General features: G+C 32.9%; 1 protein-coding gene across 2 annotated transcripts; it reads left to right on the top strand.

Moving 5' to 3' along the window:
• The first annotated feature begins 12,140 nt into the window (after positions 1-12,140).
• Positions 12,141-17,856, top strand: LOC122592520 (FRIGIDA-like protein 3). 2 transcript variants are annotated; one of them, XM_043764770.1, is made up of 4 exons: positions 12,141-12,270; positions 13,979-14,995; positions 15,697-15,869; positions 17,196-17,856. In XM_043764770.1, the coding sequence occupies exons 2-4, from the start codon at positions 13,993-13,995 to the stop codon at positions 17,628-17,630; spliced, it is 1,611 nt and encodes a 536-aa protein (XP_043620705.1). In that variant the 5' UTR covers positions 12,141-12,270; positions 13,979-13,992; the 3' UTR covers positions 17,631-17,856. The 2 variants fall into 2 exon arrangements, with proteins under 2 accessions (XP_043620705.1, XP_043620704.1); XM_043764769.1 differs by having other exon boundaries at positions 13,970-14,995.
• Positions 17,857-19,770: the final 1,914 nt, after the last annotated feature.

The following is a 19,770-nucleotide window of genomic DNA, read 5'->3' as shown; positions in this document are numbered from 1 at the left end:
ATGTAAAACTTTAAGCCATTTTCGGGCTCTAATGATAGCAAGGAGATACAAATAGCTATTTGTATATCGCGGTATTCAAATCTACCGATTATATGATCAACCGTGGGAGAAATACATTAGGTCTTTGAGAAATACATTCTTATGCATGGATTTTATGTCCATAATTTCGTGCACGATAAGAGGCTTTAAATATTTGGTAGCATTACTTATCTCGCTATTTTAGCCATTGTATCTCAGTTGTTTTTTTTTGCACCTCATAGCATATATGCTCTTAAGAATTGCACACATAGTATTTAGCGCGTCATAGTATACATATTTGTTGTCGACATCAATCTTATTTTGATTCCACGCTTTTGATTCAATTCAATGTTTGACATGATATATGTTGGTAATAGATCTATTCATTATTCAAATATCATCGGTTCTTCATGAACCATCATGTCTATTGTCTCTTTAAGACACATGTCTCGGTCTTTTCACCTCGATATGACCATCACATTTATTGCTCCTTTCTACTTTTAGTTTCGAGGCTTTTTATTTGGAATCGATATACCATTTTGCATGCGTGACATAGACTTAAATAAGTCATCATTTATGAGATACGATCACCATTGGAGCATTACAAAAACAATGTATATGGCTTTATTTGATTTAGTGAGCGTGTAAGTCAATTGTCAAACTCAAGTGAATCAATCACCATATGAACCTTATGTTCATATTAGTAAGCTCACACAATAATCCTAATAAATTGTTTGATCTCTCCCCCTGAATATATTCCTCTTTTGAGATACATCTTTTTGCATTGTCATAGGATATATATTATATCCAAGATAACGGGGAGGAACTATTTTATTTTGTTGGCATGATGCAAGAACACATTGTATAATGACTTTGCCCAAACATATAATTCAGAGTTTTGCTCTCATAATCATTTAATTTGCAATAGATGCTTAATAAGCGCTTTAAGATTCACCACCATTTACGAATACTCACTATCTTATTAGCTAAGCCACTTTTGACGCAAACTTCATGTTGCGCTATTCATGATATATGACCATTTAGACAATGCATCGCTTTTAAATAATTAAATGGTATATTAGATGTATAGGCCACATACATCCTCTTGTATCATCTTTAGATATTTAAGGGAATGAGTCCCCACTTGGCTAGCAATTGGTGAATAATTGATATTTTCTGAGAGATTATTAACTCATTACTTTGAAGAATCTACAGATTCTCTTTTGCATCATAATGACTCGGAATGGTCAACCGGTCATGCCAAAACAATAATAATGAAATCATGGCTCATAACTTCTAGTTATGACCATATGTGATTCAAGTGCATTTTGCATTGTATAGTTTATATACAACGATGATACCAAAGTGTATCATTTACTCTTAAATGTTGTTCCTTTTGATCAAATTATATTAGCTATCGAAGTAGCTCTTTAGGAACCAACAATATGTCAATAATATGACAATCTTGAATACATTTATAAATATCTTTGAAGTGAAAAAAGACATAATGTAGATAGTCGTTTTTCTTTAGTCACTAATAATTTGCTCCCTCGTTGTGACAACTCGTGTTCAGAATAGAAACACTATGATTAGTGAACTCTCATGTTCATTTGATCATATAGAAGTCGATCATTGCTAGTGTTATCTCGTGCTCTTAAAAGAAACATCTTGATATTTGAATTTCCATGACCATGACACATATTGAGCATTCCGATTGCATGTAATTGCATTCATTTTAATGAATGGAGACAACACCATTAGATGGCTTTAAAAAATTTCTATAAATTTGATATTTAATGAGCATCCATGCGAAGTTGTACTCGCTTATATTTTACAAATTTTGCAACTTCACGTGCAACAAATTATAGCGAGACTTTAAAAAAAATCACATGTTTGTGATTTTCATAAGTTTTTATGACCGTTGTCACGAATTTTGATGTGCTCTAATATTGAGCTATTTATACTGGATCTTCGTGATTATATCACACCAAATTGTTGATCCTTTTTCTTCAAGAAAATGAAATTGTTTCAAGTGGAAGTTTGCATATGCCAATTCATCATAATATTTTATGTCAATTTTTCGACATAATCACATGGACATTGATAATCAAACCAAACTTTGATCCAACAAAATCAAAAGTTGCACAATAAGTTGTAGTCATGATTCCCAACGAAAAATCATTAAGAACTTTTGAACTACATGACGTAGTTTAATCAATAACTTAGTGTTATTTTCATTTGCATATCAGCAAAAAGATCATCAAAGAACTTCATGTTCTTTAGTAAATACGAACTACAAGTAGTAGTACTCAATGGCATATACATATTATTCTCTACAGAGAATTTTGAAACAACTTCATATAAAATAAACATAACTCTAGTTATGATATTTCATTCAAATATTTGACATAATTGTATGGTATTCGATAACCATGTTGCATAATAAACTGGTGTTATTAGCAAATCATAATTCTATCATACAAATCAGTAACTCCTGATTATGATTTTTGATCCAACAAAATCAAAAATAATTGTAGTCCATTGCACGATAATTATTAGTTACGATTCTCCACAAAGAATCATTAAGAGCTTTTGATTTATAATAGTTGTCAACTTACCATTGAGAATTCTCATAATTGCAATGGGTATTTCACCCTTAAATATTCAAGCGTTGACATGCTTCCAACGAGTCTTCTATCGTTATATATTCGCTTTTGAAATCCTCATGGATCGAGGTGATGTCGGAGAAAAATCATTGATTTTGCATGCTCTTTCAAAGTGGTCTTATCACCAACTTTAATTGTGTCTCCAAGATTATTTGGAGATTGATGGATTCGATATATCAACAATAATTATTTTCAACTTTGCAAGATTTTTCATTGTAACTACAAATCAAGAGAATATGTAGTCACTTGTAGCTCTTGCATAATAAATCTTAGTTTATTAGTCTTATATTGAATTCAATTGTCATTGTAAATAATTGTTGTTATTTACTTAATGAGCTACAATTATTTATGCTTTGAATAAATTCAAAGAGTAGCAAAGAACTACATGCTCTTTTAACATGACTTTGATCATGTTATTTTTGATTCGATAAAAAAAGATGAAACTTTTAAGTTTTTTATGCATAACCATAGTTATAATTCACCTTAGTGAATAACGAAAAAGAATTCATGAGAAAACATTTAAGTTTCTTTTAAATAACGAGAAAAACACTTAGTTCTTTTTATTGCATAACTAATGTTATGTAAACATAAATTGCTTCAAGCAATCTTAATAATTGAAGAACCATAAGTTCTTTAAATAACCATTTATTATTTTATGCATAACTGATGTTATGTAGTCGTTTATCACGCTTTAAGAAGCATTTGTTCTTTTATCTATTTATTATATACGAGTAATAGGAAATCTTGGTTCAAGTACTCAAACATTAAGCTATTCAAAGTTTCAAACTATTTATTAATAAGGTCGTACTAAAAAATATGCATATAGAATTGAGAGGTCTATTTAACCAAATTCCAACTTCAGATAGAAACACAAGGTTTGTTGTAAAACAAGTCGAGCTCACATAAATGATAATGGGTATTCTATATCAAAAGTTTAGATAAAGTTTGACCTTATAAACCATGAAATTGATCATATGTGTCTAACCGTATGATCATAATCAAGTAGTTCGGAAAAAAAAAAAAAACATTTTCATCGGTGTTAAGTTTGTAAAAGAAATCCAGCCATCAATCTCAGAACATCATTTAATTAAGAATTTAAAAAATAAAAATAAAAAACCATCAATTTAGTTAAAGCTGGACAGAAACAAATATTTTGTGTTCTCCCAATATGCGGCCGAGCAAAAGTATTCTTTAACATAAAAATAAAGATTGAATCTATCTCAAAGAATTTCACCTCAAACTTTACCGTCGAATTCAAATAAAAATACCAACAAAGTGTTGATTGGTTGATGTGTATTTTCTAGTCTTAAATTTATAAACACGAAATACCTAGCTACTGACTACTACACACTTGCGGGCAGTGTACCCATTCGTATGCAATATAGTGACTTGGTAAGTACGAGGTCGAACACAAGGACTTATTAAGCAATTATTACAATAAAGTGATTCAGATTAAAAGGGGGTTTTGTGGCCGAATTGCCACTTTGCAAGAGTTAGTAAGAAAAGTCAGTAATCCCGTAGGATTAATCGCAAGAGAATATCTGTTGTTGAATTTCGAACAATAATTTAAAAGGACACCCACTTGGATCAACTCACATGCCAATCATCGGATCTAAACATTACTTTCATTTGTTGAACGACTCAAAAGATAGACAAGACGAACTTCCGTTATACTTGACACTTTAATTGCTCCAAATATAGTTATCGCTTCCGCATTTAATTTCTATTCAAAACAATTAAGCCTTAAGATCCTGAGTTAATTTTTACGATTTAACCTATAAAAGCTTTCTTCCGAACTGCTTATTCACCTAATTAGATTCCTCTATCATAAGTGTTTACACATTCAAAATGAATTTAATCGTTTAAAATCTTTATCGTTAGTTTCTTCCGAACTCCAACGACTTTAGGCTAATTATAGACCGATCAACCTTTTCATAAACCAATTGACAATGACATAGATTTCTTCCGAACTTCTAATTACGATTATCAATCAATAAATATAAAAGATGAAAACAATATTTAAACTCAAATAAATATGGATCTTCGATTAAACGTAAAAACCTTGTTCAATGTTTGCAAGTAACATTCACAACGACCCTATGACATGTTCACTACCCAAGCAGGTGCAAATAAGATTTAGCCACTCATATTAAAATAAGAATAACAAATCAAATATGAAAAATTCATTGTTACCGAATACAAGAAATCGAGAGCAACGAACAAATTAAACCCAATCGTGTTTTAGATCTTCAAAGATGACGATTCGGGTGAAAAACCTCCTTCAAGAGCTTCAAAAACGACTGAGATATGACTTAGGGTTTCTAAGTTATGAAAAAGTTCCTTTAAAATTCGTCCAAAAGAGTTTTTATATAAAGTCCACGCGTAACTGCCGTTATAGACTTGTAACTCCCGTTACACGGGTTAACTTTCATTCTTTGCGGATTTCGTCCTTCAGCTACTAATGGGAGTTAAGAATTTGTAACTCCCATTAAGACCCAGCTTGTAACTCCCGTTAGGACAAATGTAACTGTAGTTACAGTGGCCATGTTATTTCCTTGATCTTCTTCACGACCATTAGATGTATTGTAACTGGAGTTAAGCTTCTTTCATCAAGATTTCTTAATTTTAACCTCCTTTTTCACTATATCTTCGACCCAATTCATCCACGAACTCCACGATGTATTTTCTTAAGTTGTTTTTGGTCATTTTTCTCCATGAACCTGCTATCGACCTGAAACCACTCATACATACCATAAAGCATCGAAATATAGGTACGAATGACTATAAATGTAGCATAAATGGCCCAAAACAATGTGGGAAATATGTATAAAATGAGTCACATCATTGGTTGAACTATTTCAAAACTTGGAACAATCAACATTATTTTTTTTTTTTATTAATTAATTTGTACTTCAAATGATACTTATCCAAATCAAACCATTTGTCGAGCTAAAGATGATCGTAATCAAGTTTAGCTACCGTTGACGGTCAATTCAGATAAATTATTCAAATATACGTATGTATAACACAAATAATAGAATCATGAACAAAACATATATTTTCTTTTTAGGAATGAGAGTCACCCAAATCCAACTACTTGTCGAGATAAACAAGGCCGTAACCAAGTTCAAGCACTGTTAGTAGCGAATCCGGACCATCATAATTCAAAAGAAAAAACTTGTTTCATTCAATAATTATAATAAATTTTAATAAAAACAAATATATTTTATAAGATGATATGATATGTCATTCTTTTGATCTTTAAAAAAAAACTTTGTTTAATATGAAATCCTTTAAAAAGTTCACGTGAAGTTTTACAGGCTTCGAACAGGAAACCTTTAGTTCACAAAAGAGGCATTCAACCCGATTAGCCTAAAGAAGCGTTTGTTTATTTTTGCAAACAAACAATAATAAACTTCATTAGTATTCGAGTAAGCCTTTGACCACGTTTGATTTTTTTCAAATAATATCAAATCATGTAATGTTGCTACATAAGTTATGAATTTTTGAATTTTAAATACGTATTTGTTTTTTCCTATAATCATATTATAACTCGACCTCCAGCTAACTAATATATAATTAAGAAAATAATACATTTATATATTATCTTCCTGTTAGGGGTATAATTGAGCCAAGTCGAGCCGACATAGTGTCAAGCTCGAGCTCGACTCGATTGGTAAAACTTGACTCGAACTCGACCAAGCCTTTATTTTCAAGTTCGAGCTCGAGCAAGCCTTATGTGTTGATACTTTCAAGCTCGACTCGGCTCGAATCGATTAAGAATTAAATTAAGTTTCAAATCAAATTAGTCTTATAAGCTCGACAAATTTAAGCTCGAATCGATTAAGTTTGACTTGGTAGGAAAGTAATTATGTAAAAATATATAATATTTAAGGGTAAAATTGTATATAAGCACGAGCTCGATTAAGCTCTTGAGCATTTCGAGTATGATATATTGAGGCTTGAGCTCTACTCGAAAGTCTACTCGAGTAACTCGAGCTCGGCTCAACTAAAACTGAGTCGATTTCGAGTAATTTGCGAGTTGATTTCGGGTAGCTCGCTAACTGCATCGTCTCATTTACACCCCTACATTCCTGCTCAACTTTCATCTAATAAAATATACTCATACCAAATGATAAGAATGATTCATAATAATAATAATAATAATAATAATAGTAATAATAATAATAATAATAATATAATAATAATAATAATAATAATAATAATAATATAATAATAATAATAATAATAATAATAATAATCTACCATGCTAATCAAAATGGAAGATCTCATTTCGAATTTTAGTTTGGAAACTTCCCTAGTTGAAATGGGTATTCGGATATACATTAGACCACTTATTGAGAATGATGAAAACTGTTGGTTATTTTGTTGAAAGGTGTGAATTAAAAGCGAATGATGAAAGGTCTAACATAAATTGTTTGACTAGATCCACGTTAGAGAGCGGCTAGCAAAATAGATCTTCAATTTAAGTCACTCGATGAGAAAACTCTCACAGGCACAACATACGTGAAAATTAAATATAGGTGATCACCCCAAATATGTTTAAGGTATAGCTCAAACATGAGAACTCTTGTGAGGAAACATGTATATATACTTGCCTGTAATATTACTCCGAGTTGAAATTTTAGTCTAAATATACGAATGATTACAAGTATTTAGAATTGAAATACATGATATATCTTCTTATATATTAATATAATGATAAGATATGTTTTTATAAGTCCATAGCAATAATATTAATTTTAGCTAAAGTTCTATTCTAAATTTATATATTTTTATTTTCTTTTAAAATACTTTTACTTTCATTAATATTAAGGAACATGTGTAACAACGCCCCATGATACATTTTCCATATGGTTCGTATTCTTTTAAAATTAATAATTTGTAAATACGTGATACATCTTCTTATATATCCACGATAAGGTATGTCTTACTTTCGAATGAGAATACTATATATTGTGTGTAGGTGTAATTGTTTTTACTAATAGATATAATAACCATATCCAAAATCATCGTGGGTTATATGTTCAAGGTTACAAGAACCTCACAAGAAGTTATGATCGTTAGATTTTCTTTTATATTGAGCTTTTGTTAAACTATTTGTTAGAAATTTAGCTCAGTTCGTGCAACGCACGGGTTATATCTTAATATTATTACATTGAGCTTGTTTATTGGCTTGTTTCATTTAGGATCTTCATATTATGCAAGATCTTGAACATGCTTACTACTTGCTTAGTATATGTTAGCCAACATTATCTTGACTTGGTCGACAAAGTATATATTGTTGCGAGTCAAAGGAATGTTAAACATCTAACTTAAGGAATATGTACATACTTTGGTACATGCACAAACTTAAGAAGTTTGTTCTAAGTACATACCCTTTAAACCTTTCAAAAGAAAAAAATAACATACCCTTTAAACTTATTTCGCTATATGGATCATCTACTCTATTTAATTATTTATTTATTTATTTTATTTTTTTTGCAGAATGCATTGCAATTTACACTTCGTTGAGACTGGGGCTTTCTCCGAGCTAAGTAGAAATTTAGTAGGATATACACAATCTATTGCACATATGCAGTCCGATTTTGCATTCTCTTCTTTAACTTGCTTATCTTATTTTGAACTTCACTGCATACACTTAATTGAGATCCAGACTTTCGCTCAATCAGATGGAAAGTAAAATACATATTGGGAAGTCCCTGTCAATGAGTTTTCTCTAGCATTTAGCTGGTTTCCTTCAGAACTGTAGTGAGACTTCTACCACAGTCATGCCCTCGGATTGACTATGCTGGTGACGTGGTCGATCTCTACCGGACGACGAAGAGGCAATGCATGTTGTTAAAAATATATATATATATATATATATATATATACTCCACCGGCAAGCAAATTGCAATATGCAGCTTATCCTTGCACCTGAAATTTCACATCACTATAGGCTTACTAATTATCAACAACTTTTTAACTTTTACCTTTTAGTTTAGCTGATACACATTCAGTTCTTACATATCAATTATTTTAAAAGCACATATATTAAAATTTATGAATATTTTTATCTTTTGAAAAAAGAGGTGTTACAGTTTCTACATATTCTGTTTTATTTGTTGATTGATACAACTATTTTCAAACAAATGCCTCTTTGTAAAGTGACATGCCCATGAAATTAGCTTGATCCATGTGGTGAGACGTGTGCTATATAGACCTGGACTTGTGCATTTGTAATTTAAGAAATCCCAGATGGCGTGGCAGAAAGACGTTCGGATGATAATGATTTGATAACATGGCTAAGCTCCCAAAGTACCGTTGCAAATGTACCACTTAGATTTGGATCCGTAGCATACGACTGATAATTCAGGATAGCGGCGAGCATTTGTTTTGGGTACAAAATGTTACGGGTTCAAAATCCTATCATCCCTAATTATTAGTGCTTCTTTGAGTGGTAACGAGGGATTTTTTGACATCAATTAACGTTGGACATATCATATAGAATCTTTTATTGTTATGATGATACCTTAAACTTTTCAGCTAAAATTATGTATATATATATAATATATAATATACTGGTTGAAATCCGCTTGAGTGCATTGAATATCACAAAACCATATAGTATCTTTTTATAAATAAGAAATGAGTAATACTAGCTTTGGTCAATATTCATCAATCTAGGTAACAGGTTTTTATGGCTAGAAAAATTCAAAATTAGTTAACGTAAGCAGTGGTGGCCCAATCAAATTGAAGGCCTAAATCAAGTACTTACTATTGGGGCCTTTTTCAAGTAACACAACTATTGATATTCTAAATAGAGTTTATTTCAAATACTAATTTAAAATAATAAATCACTTTTAAATCGATAGAATTGTTATTTCATTTAATCTTTCGCATAAAAAATTTGTATCCGCCGAAACAACTATCACCTAATTGATAAAACTTAAGTTCTAATTCTCATTACTACATAGTTACATGCATAACTAGAAAAATATGAGGCTTTCAGATACTTGGGGCCTAAAGCCTTTGCTTCATTTGCTTTACCTTTGAGCCACTACTGAACGTAGGGTACCAATATTGATCATAAACATTTTAACGGAAGGTAATCTAGTCTCCCCCTTTCAAACTAATGAGATTGAAGCTGAACTATAAGCAAAACATGAAATACGACTATCTTCTATTTTTGAAGTGGTCCAGAAGAGGTTTAACATCATCATGCTCTTACAATTGCAACAAAGAGAGCCATTATGTCACGGTGGTTACGCCTCCGCCTTAACCCATCAAGTTTTTTCTACAATATAAAATGAAAACTACTTATTGTTTCGTTGGAAATTGAAAATATTTTGTAAGACATCGTATGATACTAAAACAATCCTTTGATGTAGTATATATGATGGACATGAACATCAGAACATGGTACATAGGTTGTTGTTGTTAAAGGTAAGATTATAAGGCCTCTGCCAACGCTCCTTCCTCCCCCTCTTCCTTGCTCTCTTCTACTCTTCTTGGGTTGACAACAATCTCTTCCAAGCCTCTTCCTTCCCCTCGTCATCCTTGGTCCGCTGAGGGAAGACGAGAGAAAAGCAAATTATGTGGGGTCCGGTTCACTTCCAAACAAAAAAAAACCTTTTTGGTTTAAATAATTTTTTTTTCTTTGTTGGGTGAGAAAGAGATGAGGAAGAGGTAAGATTGGTAGTGAGTGAGGAAGATTTGATTTAGGAGAGAGAAAAACTGATGTGACAGTGAGAAAGAAGGAAGAAGAGCTTTAGGGTTGGCAGAGGCCTAACTATAATTACAAAAATTTATTTAATAGAAAACACTGACTTATAATTTAGTCCGCTAGTTTTAATCTTTATTTTAAATACCTAGTTAGCAGTTAATCCTGTATAGAGTAACATGTTATTGTTTAAATGACCAATGTAGTGTATGGAGTAATAGGTTATCGTTTAAATGACCAATTCAGCACGAAGCTCTTATTCCAAATCCAACCTGTCCATCTGTAAACAATGAATAATTGGTAATACCTACTTGTTTCAAAGCATCTATATCAAAAAGACAAGATAATTAAAATTCTATGATCGACGTCCGTCCATGCTAACTGAAATAAGCCCAATTAACATCCACTAGTTTGTTAACAAATAAATTATATAATTACTACTACAAATTGTAGAAATTGAATTTTATACTATGTCAATATTATGGGGATTTTTCGTAAACACAAAATAACAAACATTTAAGAATGCATGTGCGTGGTTCCCAGCGATCCGGAGGCGATCAGGGCGTGGTTTGCTTACGTTGTTGTCCCACCAATACACCCCAATAAACCTAGGTGTTGGTAGGTTGAAATATCAAATAAGGCGTCCATATATTGATTGACCCTACCTTTTTGTTGGGCCTCATATATTTGTTATTATTATAGTCCCGTATAGCATTAGATCATACAACTTCATTAGTAATTGGATTAATTAAATAAAACTTGTCAATGGAAGATACTTCCATCACAGTGCCAATGGAAGATACTTCCATCACAGTGTTCATGTGGCGATAGAGAAAACGAAAATAATGTTAGACAATATTTTCCAAGTAGAAAAACAACTAAGTTTTGTTGAAATAATAAACTAAAAAAGGGTAATTAGATGAAAACCCTTTGATTTCATGTATCATTTGGTACCCACTAATCACATGGACACTAGTATGCCTGGGGGATTAGTGGGTACCAAATAATACATAATAACAAAACTAATCCCCCATCCAGACTAGTGTGCATGTGATTCTCAACCACTTAATAATCTCCTGATTACTTGCCTTAAGCAATGGGGGATTATAGATTTTAAACACAACCATTTCTAACTTTTTTTTTTTTATTATTATTTTCAAAATTATGATAACAAAACTAGTATAGTAGTTTTTCAACTTGGAAAATATTGTCTAATATTGGTTTCATTTTCTCTATCGTGACATGAACACCGTGATAAAGTATCTTTTGATAGTACTAAGTATGTTTTGATATTTTTTTTGTAAACCCAAAATATTTACTTAGAATAGGATAGGAAGGTGATAATACTAATAAGGATAATGATAAATCAACCTAATTAGTGTACCTAAAGATGTGCCTAATTGTAAGATGGTGACATGTGGAAAAATCAGAGGGCAAGATTAGGAAAGAGAATTAGTGGAATCCACATGTCAAATTTTTAAGGTCTTAAGCATATCTTTAGGCACGCCAATTAGGTTGATTAATCATTTTCCTACAAATAATAACAAAAATTTTTTTTATTTTAAAAGGTAATAACAAACATTTAGTAGAAGAAAGATAAGAGATTGAGTGTGGGAGAAGCAAATGACTACTAAACTTAACCCGTCTTTGAGTCTTTCTATGTTTGTTTGTTAACTTAACAGCTAGCAGTGAGTCAAATTGATGAGTCTTTGATATTTTCAACACACCACCACTTTATTAATATTTCACTTTCCTCTTTCGTTTCAGTACCCGCCAATAACCCACCCACTCACCCACCAAAATGCCTTGGCTCTTCTTCTAACTCCCCTTTCTCCGATTCGCCGCCCCTTATCCCCACCTGTAAGTAACTGTTTCTTTCTCATTTCTATTTTCAGATCTGCCCCCTATTCTATCTTTCTTTATTATTTTTAGCTCTCTAATTCTGAACTAGTTTGTTTTTCTATCTGTATAAAAAATTAGGTTAATCTATAATTCATTTGATTCTTTTCATATATATATATATATATATATCTTTGATTGTGTGTCATGTTGCTATTATTATTATTTGTTTTATATGTAATTTAGGGTAATTAGGGTTAGGGTTATGAAGATGCAAAGTTTATCTTTTTTATTTTATTTTATTTACTTTTAATGCTTGACCAACAATGGTGTACCTCAAGTTAACAACTTGAGCTTAAATTAAGATTGAGATTAGACTTATGTGTTTTTTCTTGTTTGTAACGATTTATGACTTATAACAATGAGTGAAAACTAGGCAAGTTTTCGTCTTGAAAATGATATCACCATGAGACGAACCTTTAATTAAACGGGGATCAGACCATCGGTTCTATCCATATTTCGTACCAAGGATCCGGTGCTACAATACCCTTTTGTTTTTATCAAATCTAATAACTGACTTCCTGCTTATACCAAGGAGTATTTGTTATTGAAAAATAGGAGGTCAGTTGGAAGCAGTTAAATTTGACCAGACATCTAAAATATGATGTAATGATGACGACACATTAGAGACTTTAAAGCTTATATGCGTTTTTTTGGAAGGTTGATGAAAAGGATAGAGGTAGCCATGAGTCGAATGAATGCACTCTTAGTGTACTCGACTAGACTTGTTTCTAGGTCTAAGTGGTAGTATGATATATCTACATCATACATATAGGTGGATATATAATGTGAATGAGATCAGTGTGCTGACTGTTTGTCAAAATAAATTAAACGATTTAGAAATGATTTATCGAAAGTGGATAATGCATGTCTTTGAAAAGAGCTAAGATGAGATGAGGGATAGACATGATTCCACATTAGCTCCTTTTCTTATTTTCTATCATTGATATCTTTTGTTACCATTTTGTATCATCTTTGGTTAAGCTCTCATCAATGTTGGTGAACCCGGACTCGGCTCGGCTGAGGGGGGAGTTAGGAGTTTTTGGCGACTTGGGAGTAATCGCCAATCGGATTGGGATTTTTATACATAATAATAGTATTTTTTGAAATTTTATGTAATATAAAATTAAACATAAACTAGAAACTTCCAAGTTATACATTATTTAACAAAGTAATCATAGTTGATTAATTGTAAAAAAAAGTTCTTGTAAAAAAAAGAATGTAGAGTTGACCAATCATGACCCAATTTGAGTCGAGTTTGACCCTTTTGACCTGGTTTGACCAAGTTTGACCCGAGTTTGACCAGTTGACGGTTTTTAATCCGAATCGGGCTGAGTCGACTCTCCGGATCCTCCGAGCTACGAGTCGTGGCTGAATAGTCGGCCATTTTTACAACACTGGCTTTCGCTGACGTAGAGTACTCCAGTTGGGATAAATTGTTTACAGTCTTTTGAGGCTGGCAGAATCACAAGTGTGATTTCTCTTATATCTTCTTTATATTTGATTAGTGGTCATATGAGATTATGATCTCCATGTCCAGCAGATCCCCAATTTTTATGTTAAGTAGTATGATTTTGTTCATATTTTTACTTGCATTTATTAATTGTCATTTTCACTGAATCTTATCTTGCCATTGTTCATGGTTTTGGTTTGTTTGAAGGGTTTTCAGTGTTTCAGTCTAACATGGAAAGTATTCAATCTGTTGCTATACTCTTAGAGTCTACAACCTCTAAGATACAACAACTCCAGAGAGCTTTTGCTGAGCTGGAAAGCCACCGAGCTTTAACCCTTAACCTAAAATGGAAACAAATTGAGGATCATTTTCATGGTCTAGAGAAGTCCTTGAAGAAGCGTTTTATTGAGCTGGAAGACCAAGAAAGGCAATTTGAAGCCAAAACAATGCAATCCAGAAAATTGCTGGAGAGTCGTCAAGCAGCTGTAATGGCTAAAGAAGAAGCTTCATTGGGTAAACTTCAAGAGAAGCGAGATGTTGCTGTTGCTGCAATTGCGAGTGTCCTTGGGAAACGCAAAAGCGGAATGACTGGATTCGATTCTGTTGTGGAAGAGAAACCACCTGATGATATGGCTTCTGAATGTCAGATATATAATATAAAAAAGTTATCTGATAGTGACATAAAGGCTTTATCAAATCCCGCGCTTGCTAAGTTATGTGAGGAGAATGATGCACTAGGGCTGCACAAATTCATATCAGATAACCGAAAAAACCTTGCTTCCATCAAGGAGGAGATTCCAATTGCATTGAAGGCTGCAGCTAATCCTGGTTCTCTGGTTTTAGATTCGCTTAATGGTTTTTACGCATTGGAAGATGGGAAAAAAGATTCAAATCTTTTAGGTCAAAGACGTACATGTATCATGTTGATGGAGTGTCTTAGCATTTTGTTAACAAATCTTGAAGAGAAGTCTCTTTCCAAGGTTATATCTAAAGATATAAAGGAACGGGCAAAGGCTATTGCTGAGGAGTGGAAACCTAAATTAGATGATCTTGATTTAGATGCTAGTAACGGAAACTCATTGGAGGCTCATGCTTTCTTGCAACTTGTTGCTACCTTTGGTATTGATTCTGACTTTGTTCAAGAAGATTTATCGAAGTTGATACCAATGGTGTCTCGTCGTCACCAGACAGCTGATCTTTGCCGCTCCCTTGGGTTGTCAGAGAAGATGCCAGGTTAGTTTTTTCTTTTATGTAGAGGTGGAGAATGGGTTGGTTGTGTAACCGGTCTGAACATGTTTTTTTTTTTCTTTTTCTTTAATCGTTTGGAAGGTAGCCCAAACATTAAAAGGTATCATGTCAAGCATGACCACGGAATCTGTATTATTTCAACTTTAGGAATTTTATGCATCTACAATACAGTTTTTGGTGACTTTCGAACTATTGGACCTGTTCCTTCTGAAACATTTGTTTTTTAAAACCATCTGTCTGACTCATTAGAGATTTAAGTTACTCAAGGTGACCCATTCCTAAGTACCTGGTTTGAATTGCCAACTATACTTTTCACTCTGCTGACACGGCCAATGCATGTCACATTTGTTATCTAATGAAGATCACAACATTTCCGGTTCAGGGATGACTGTTGAAATCTGCAACACTATCTTTTTTTGGCAATTCTAAAGATAGGCTTATTTGTTTGTTGCCATCATTGCTAATTAGTGGTGTGGCTCTGGTGCCACTGATCTTGGTCCCATGATATTATATTGTTTTATTACTATGTCAGTAATGACTTTCAAGCAAATATTCTGTCGTCAGAATTACTACCCTTCATGATATCAGTGCATTTAGTTCTGGGTGTCACTGACGTATTCAAGACTTAGTTGTAAGTATAAAGTGGAAACTCATGTAGTCTACCTCTTTCTTTTTCTTCTTGACAGATGTGATTGATGTGTTGGTGAATAGTGGAAGGCATATCGATGCTGTTAACTTAGCATTTGCTTTCGAGCTTACGCAGCAGTTTTCTCCAGTTTCATTGTTGAAAATGTACTTAATGGAGGCAAGGAGAGTCCCTTCACCAATCAAATCAGGAAATCTGTCTCCTACTGCGCAGGTTTTCCCTCGTTCTTTCCACTACTTATTACTTAATTATGTTCTAAAAGTCCCTGTGATTGCTGACAGATAAGACACTAATTGCCGGACTAAGCATGTTACGTTTTCTTGTAAATGTACAAAAATAGGGGTAATCAAGCACAGAGAGTAGATACCAAACAGGCATACTGATAGAATTAATAAGATAAGTCGTATGTAGTTGTAAGTCAGCTTCTGATTTTCTGTAAACCAGTTACCTTGACCCCAGCACAGTGAGAAATTGTTATGCATATAAATGCAAATAGGATAATTCTCTGCCGAAGGAATAAATAATAAGATGTTTTATGAATTACATTTTCTTTTAAACACTAAATATTTTTGCGTCATCTAAATAGAGATTAAATTGAATAAAACTCTAATAGTAATTGCATTTGAAAGTATATTGTGCAAGTTACGCTGAAAATCAAAATTGTAGTTATGAACTATTGTATTTTTATCAGAAAATAACTATTTAGGATTGGTTGGTTCATTAAGAGATTGGTAATGGGTATAGGTTTTGAGTAGGTTTGATTAAATAATTGGAATATCTTGTCTTTCAAATAATATTTTTTTTAAGTCTAGTATGTTTTAATGTAAGAAGGAAAATTAAATTAGAGAAAAGATACATATATAATGAGAGAGATAGACACATGTTGAGTTAATAATAATAAAAAAAGAGGTGGGAAGTCAGAAAACCCACAAGGAGTAGTGACTTTCATAAATCATGAGTTTTTATTGGTGTGAGTTCAATGGTTCATATCCATAGTCACAAATCATGAGCTTTAATATGGTACAAAGTAGTTTTGTAATTTGTTTTCTTTATTCCACACTGAAATGAAGCATGCGACTTTATAATGCATGGGTTGGTAAGTATGTGAAAGGTAGGCATTGGCATTTCCTGTTTTGGTACTTGCTATCAGGGGTTACAAGATGCGCGGGTTGGTTAAATACGTCAATATGTGTCTATGAATGCAAACATCTTTTGATATTTTTATTTAAAAAGTTATGAATGTGTTATATTGTTGAACTTTGTAATTAGTCTTTCTAAGAAAGAGATATTAACAGTTTTATACGTATAAACACATTTCAGATGACTGTAAACCCGCTTGACCCATTCTGACATGGTTTTCGTTTTTCTCAAGTCATTTAGCTTAATTCTTGTGACTCGTTAGAGACGGAATGTAACTCAATCAGCCTATTGTCTGAATAAATGGGTCAAAATTGCCACATCTTCTCACTATGACAAATATGATAATATGCATACTATGCAAACCACTTCAAGTTTATATGTTGACTTCTCTAATTCTAGAATGATGTCACTGAGAGAGAACTATCTGCGTTAAAAGCCGTCATCAAGTGTATTGAAGAGCACAAGCTTGAAAGTCAGTACCCATTGGCCTCACTTCAAAAAAGGATCCTTCAGCTTGAGAAAGCAAAGGCTGACAAAAAGCGAGCCACAGAAGTTGCAAAACCGCAGCCTAAAAGACCCCGAGCAAACGGCATAGCAGGATACGCACCCCGAAACTCTAACATTGCCGCAGCTGATAAGAACTACTACCCTAGAATGACAGATAGGTTTGCACCGCCAACACAGTACATGTATGACAACAGACCCTATGCTTACCCTGGTCCAGCTGATAACCACATTCCCACTTACATGGGAACCCCGGCTTACAACATGATTCCTAACCATGGCCACTATTTCGCAACCGGATACCAGTACCAGGCTCCTTATCTGCACTAAACTTGTAGGCGACGGTAAGAAACTTTGATCCTGAACTTATTTTAACTTCTAGGAGTTAACCCTGTTGAATTAATCAGTTGTTTTAATGTAATATGGAAAAAACTTGTGAAAATGGATGAAAAAAAATGTTTTTAGAATATGCGTACCTAGTTCTAAACTTTGTTGTATTAGCTGATACTGGAAATGTAATCCTCTAATATATGTACTTCTGTTGTTAGTTGTGTGATTGTGATTGTCTGGTGTATCTAGTTACATATGCTATGTGTATAATCTGTTCTCTCCTGCCCAAGGAATGTGCAGATTGACTTTGGAGGTCCATTGTCATTGTTGGCCTAGAAATCAAACCATTGTTTTTGGCTTCCTTGCATAAGTCCTGAAGTTAAGATTGTACTTGGGTTTTAAAGGACATGAACACCTTTATATTAACTTCGGTGATCTTAAAACCCTTTTTTATACCTTTTTCTTTCTTTCTTTCTTTCTTCTTTTGTTTTAAATTTAAGAATTCTGATAATGGTTGGAAATTTTAAATGGTTTTTGATTTGAGATAATATCGTCATGATTTATATATAGGTGATGTTATTCACACCAAATATTTTACTTCATGCACCAATATATATATATTTTAAACTGTGGGTAAATTATACTTTCAATCATGGAATCCATATGAAATTACACTTCCGGTCAACCCCGGGTGTTCACTGGATTTGGTTTAGGGTTGTCTTTCGGTTCGGTTTCGGTTATTTTGGTTTAGGGTTGTCTTTCGGTTCGGTTTCGGTTATTTTGTACACGACTAATGGGAAGGATGAAAATTAAAGACTTTGGATGTGGTGAGTGGTGACCAAAAGTAAAAAGAATTGGATAGTTTAATGTGTGATTATTTTGTACACGACTAATGGGAAGGATGAAAATTAAAGACTTTGGATGTGGTGAGTGGTGAGTGGTGACCAAAAGTAAAAAGAATTGGATAGTTTAATGTGTTTTTTTTGCAATTATTTGAGTTTAGTTATTAAAAGAGCAAAAATTGTCAACTTTTGAGACAAAGTGTAGAGTTAATTACACTTTTAGTCCCTGTCGTGTGTCAAATTATTGTTTTCGTTCTTACCTTTCATAACTTATTGTTTTAGTCCAAAAAAAGTTTGCCCTATCAATGGTTTTAGTCCAAACTCTGAATGGATGTTAAATATGAGGTCACGTGACCTGCACACCATGGATATATTAATCTTTTTATTAATATAGGAACAAAAACGTAATTGATCTAAACTTTGTTTTATTTTCATTTTCCTATTACAATCATCAACGTCATCATGTACAATCAACTACGAAATTCCTTTTTCCATACAACCATATATAAAAATTCCAAGATCTTCATTTTTATATAATTCCATCATCAAAACTTTTTTTTTTTTTTATGCTGAATAAAAACTTTGAACACATGCGCAGTAATATACAAAACCGAAAGGATCACTTTCTTACAAAACTGAAATTCCCAAAACTAAATAATATACAGATATTAACGCACAGAATCAAAAGTTAGCAAATATTAATGCATAGCAAAATTGTTAAAAAAAAGTTAGTATCTGGATACTTAGCTGTCCTTGAGCATTAGCTCAATGGTTGAAAGACCATCCCTCATACATAAGGTCTTGTATTCAAGCCTTGGGAAGGACATAAGGAAGTCCCTTTATGAGGGTTTGGCTTGGGTTTACCCAGGTTCAAGTCTAAAGGGGCAGTGTTTACTCATATTAATCGTCGTGCCTTCAGGCGGATTAGTAAGGGGTTTTCCCCAATTGGTTATTTAAAATAGGCATTTCTACTTCGAGGGAGCTCTCTAGCGCGGATCCGGTTAAGACAATGTATGCTAGATCTCTTGCTGTCGAATCGCGACACGAAGTTTTCAACGAAATTTACCTTTCAAAAAAATAAAATAAAATCTGGATACTTAGCCCAACAACCCCAAGAAAGCTTCTAAGCTTTTGTTATCTGCCAATATCTCTTGAAAGACTTTGTACAATTCACGATTCCACGCTTTTGTCCATATGTGGCCATAATCTCTCAAAAGAAACCGCCATCATCGCAATATATAGATCTATTTATACATAGGAAACCCATATCACTAGATTTGTAAACCACCGCCGCTGCG

The sequence above is a fragment of the Erigeron canadensis genome, chromosome 3 (assembly GCF_010389155.1).
Source record: "Erigeron canadensis isolate Cc75 chromosome 3, C_canadensis_v1, whole genome shotgun sequence".
In the NCBI taxonomy this organism is placed as follows: Eukaryota; Viridiplantae; Streptophyta; class Magnoliopsida; order Asterales; family Asteraceae; genus Erigeron; species Erigeron canadensis.
The sequence above is the reverse complement of the archived record's forward strand: the minus strand, read 5'-3'. Positions and strand labels throughout refer to the sequence as shown.

What these genes read in the sequence shown, in the direction of transcription:
- LOC122592520 (XM_043764770.1), top strand. Translation starts at nt 13,993, where the DNA reads ATGGAAAGTATTCAATCTGTTGCTATACTCTTAGAGTCTACAACCTCT. An exon ending in GTTGTCAGAGAAGATGCCAG is followed by an intron (nt 14,996 to 15,696) that starts GTTAGTTTTTTC and finishes TCTTCTTGACAG; the next exon opens with ATGTGATTGATGTGTTGGTG. An exon ending in ATCTGTCTCCTACTGCGCAG is followed by an intron (nt 15,870 to 17,195) that starts GTTTTCCCTCGT and finishes CTCTAATTCTAG; the next exon opens with AATGATGTCACTGAGAGAGA.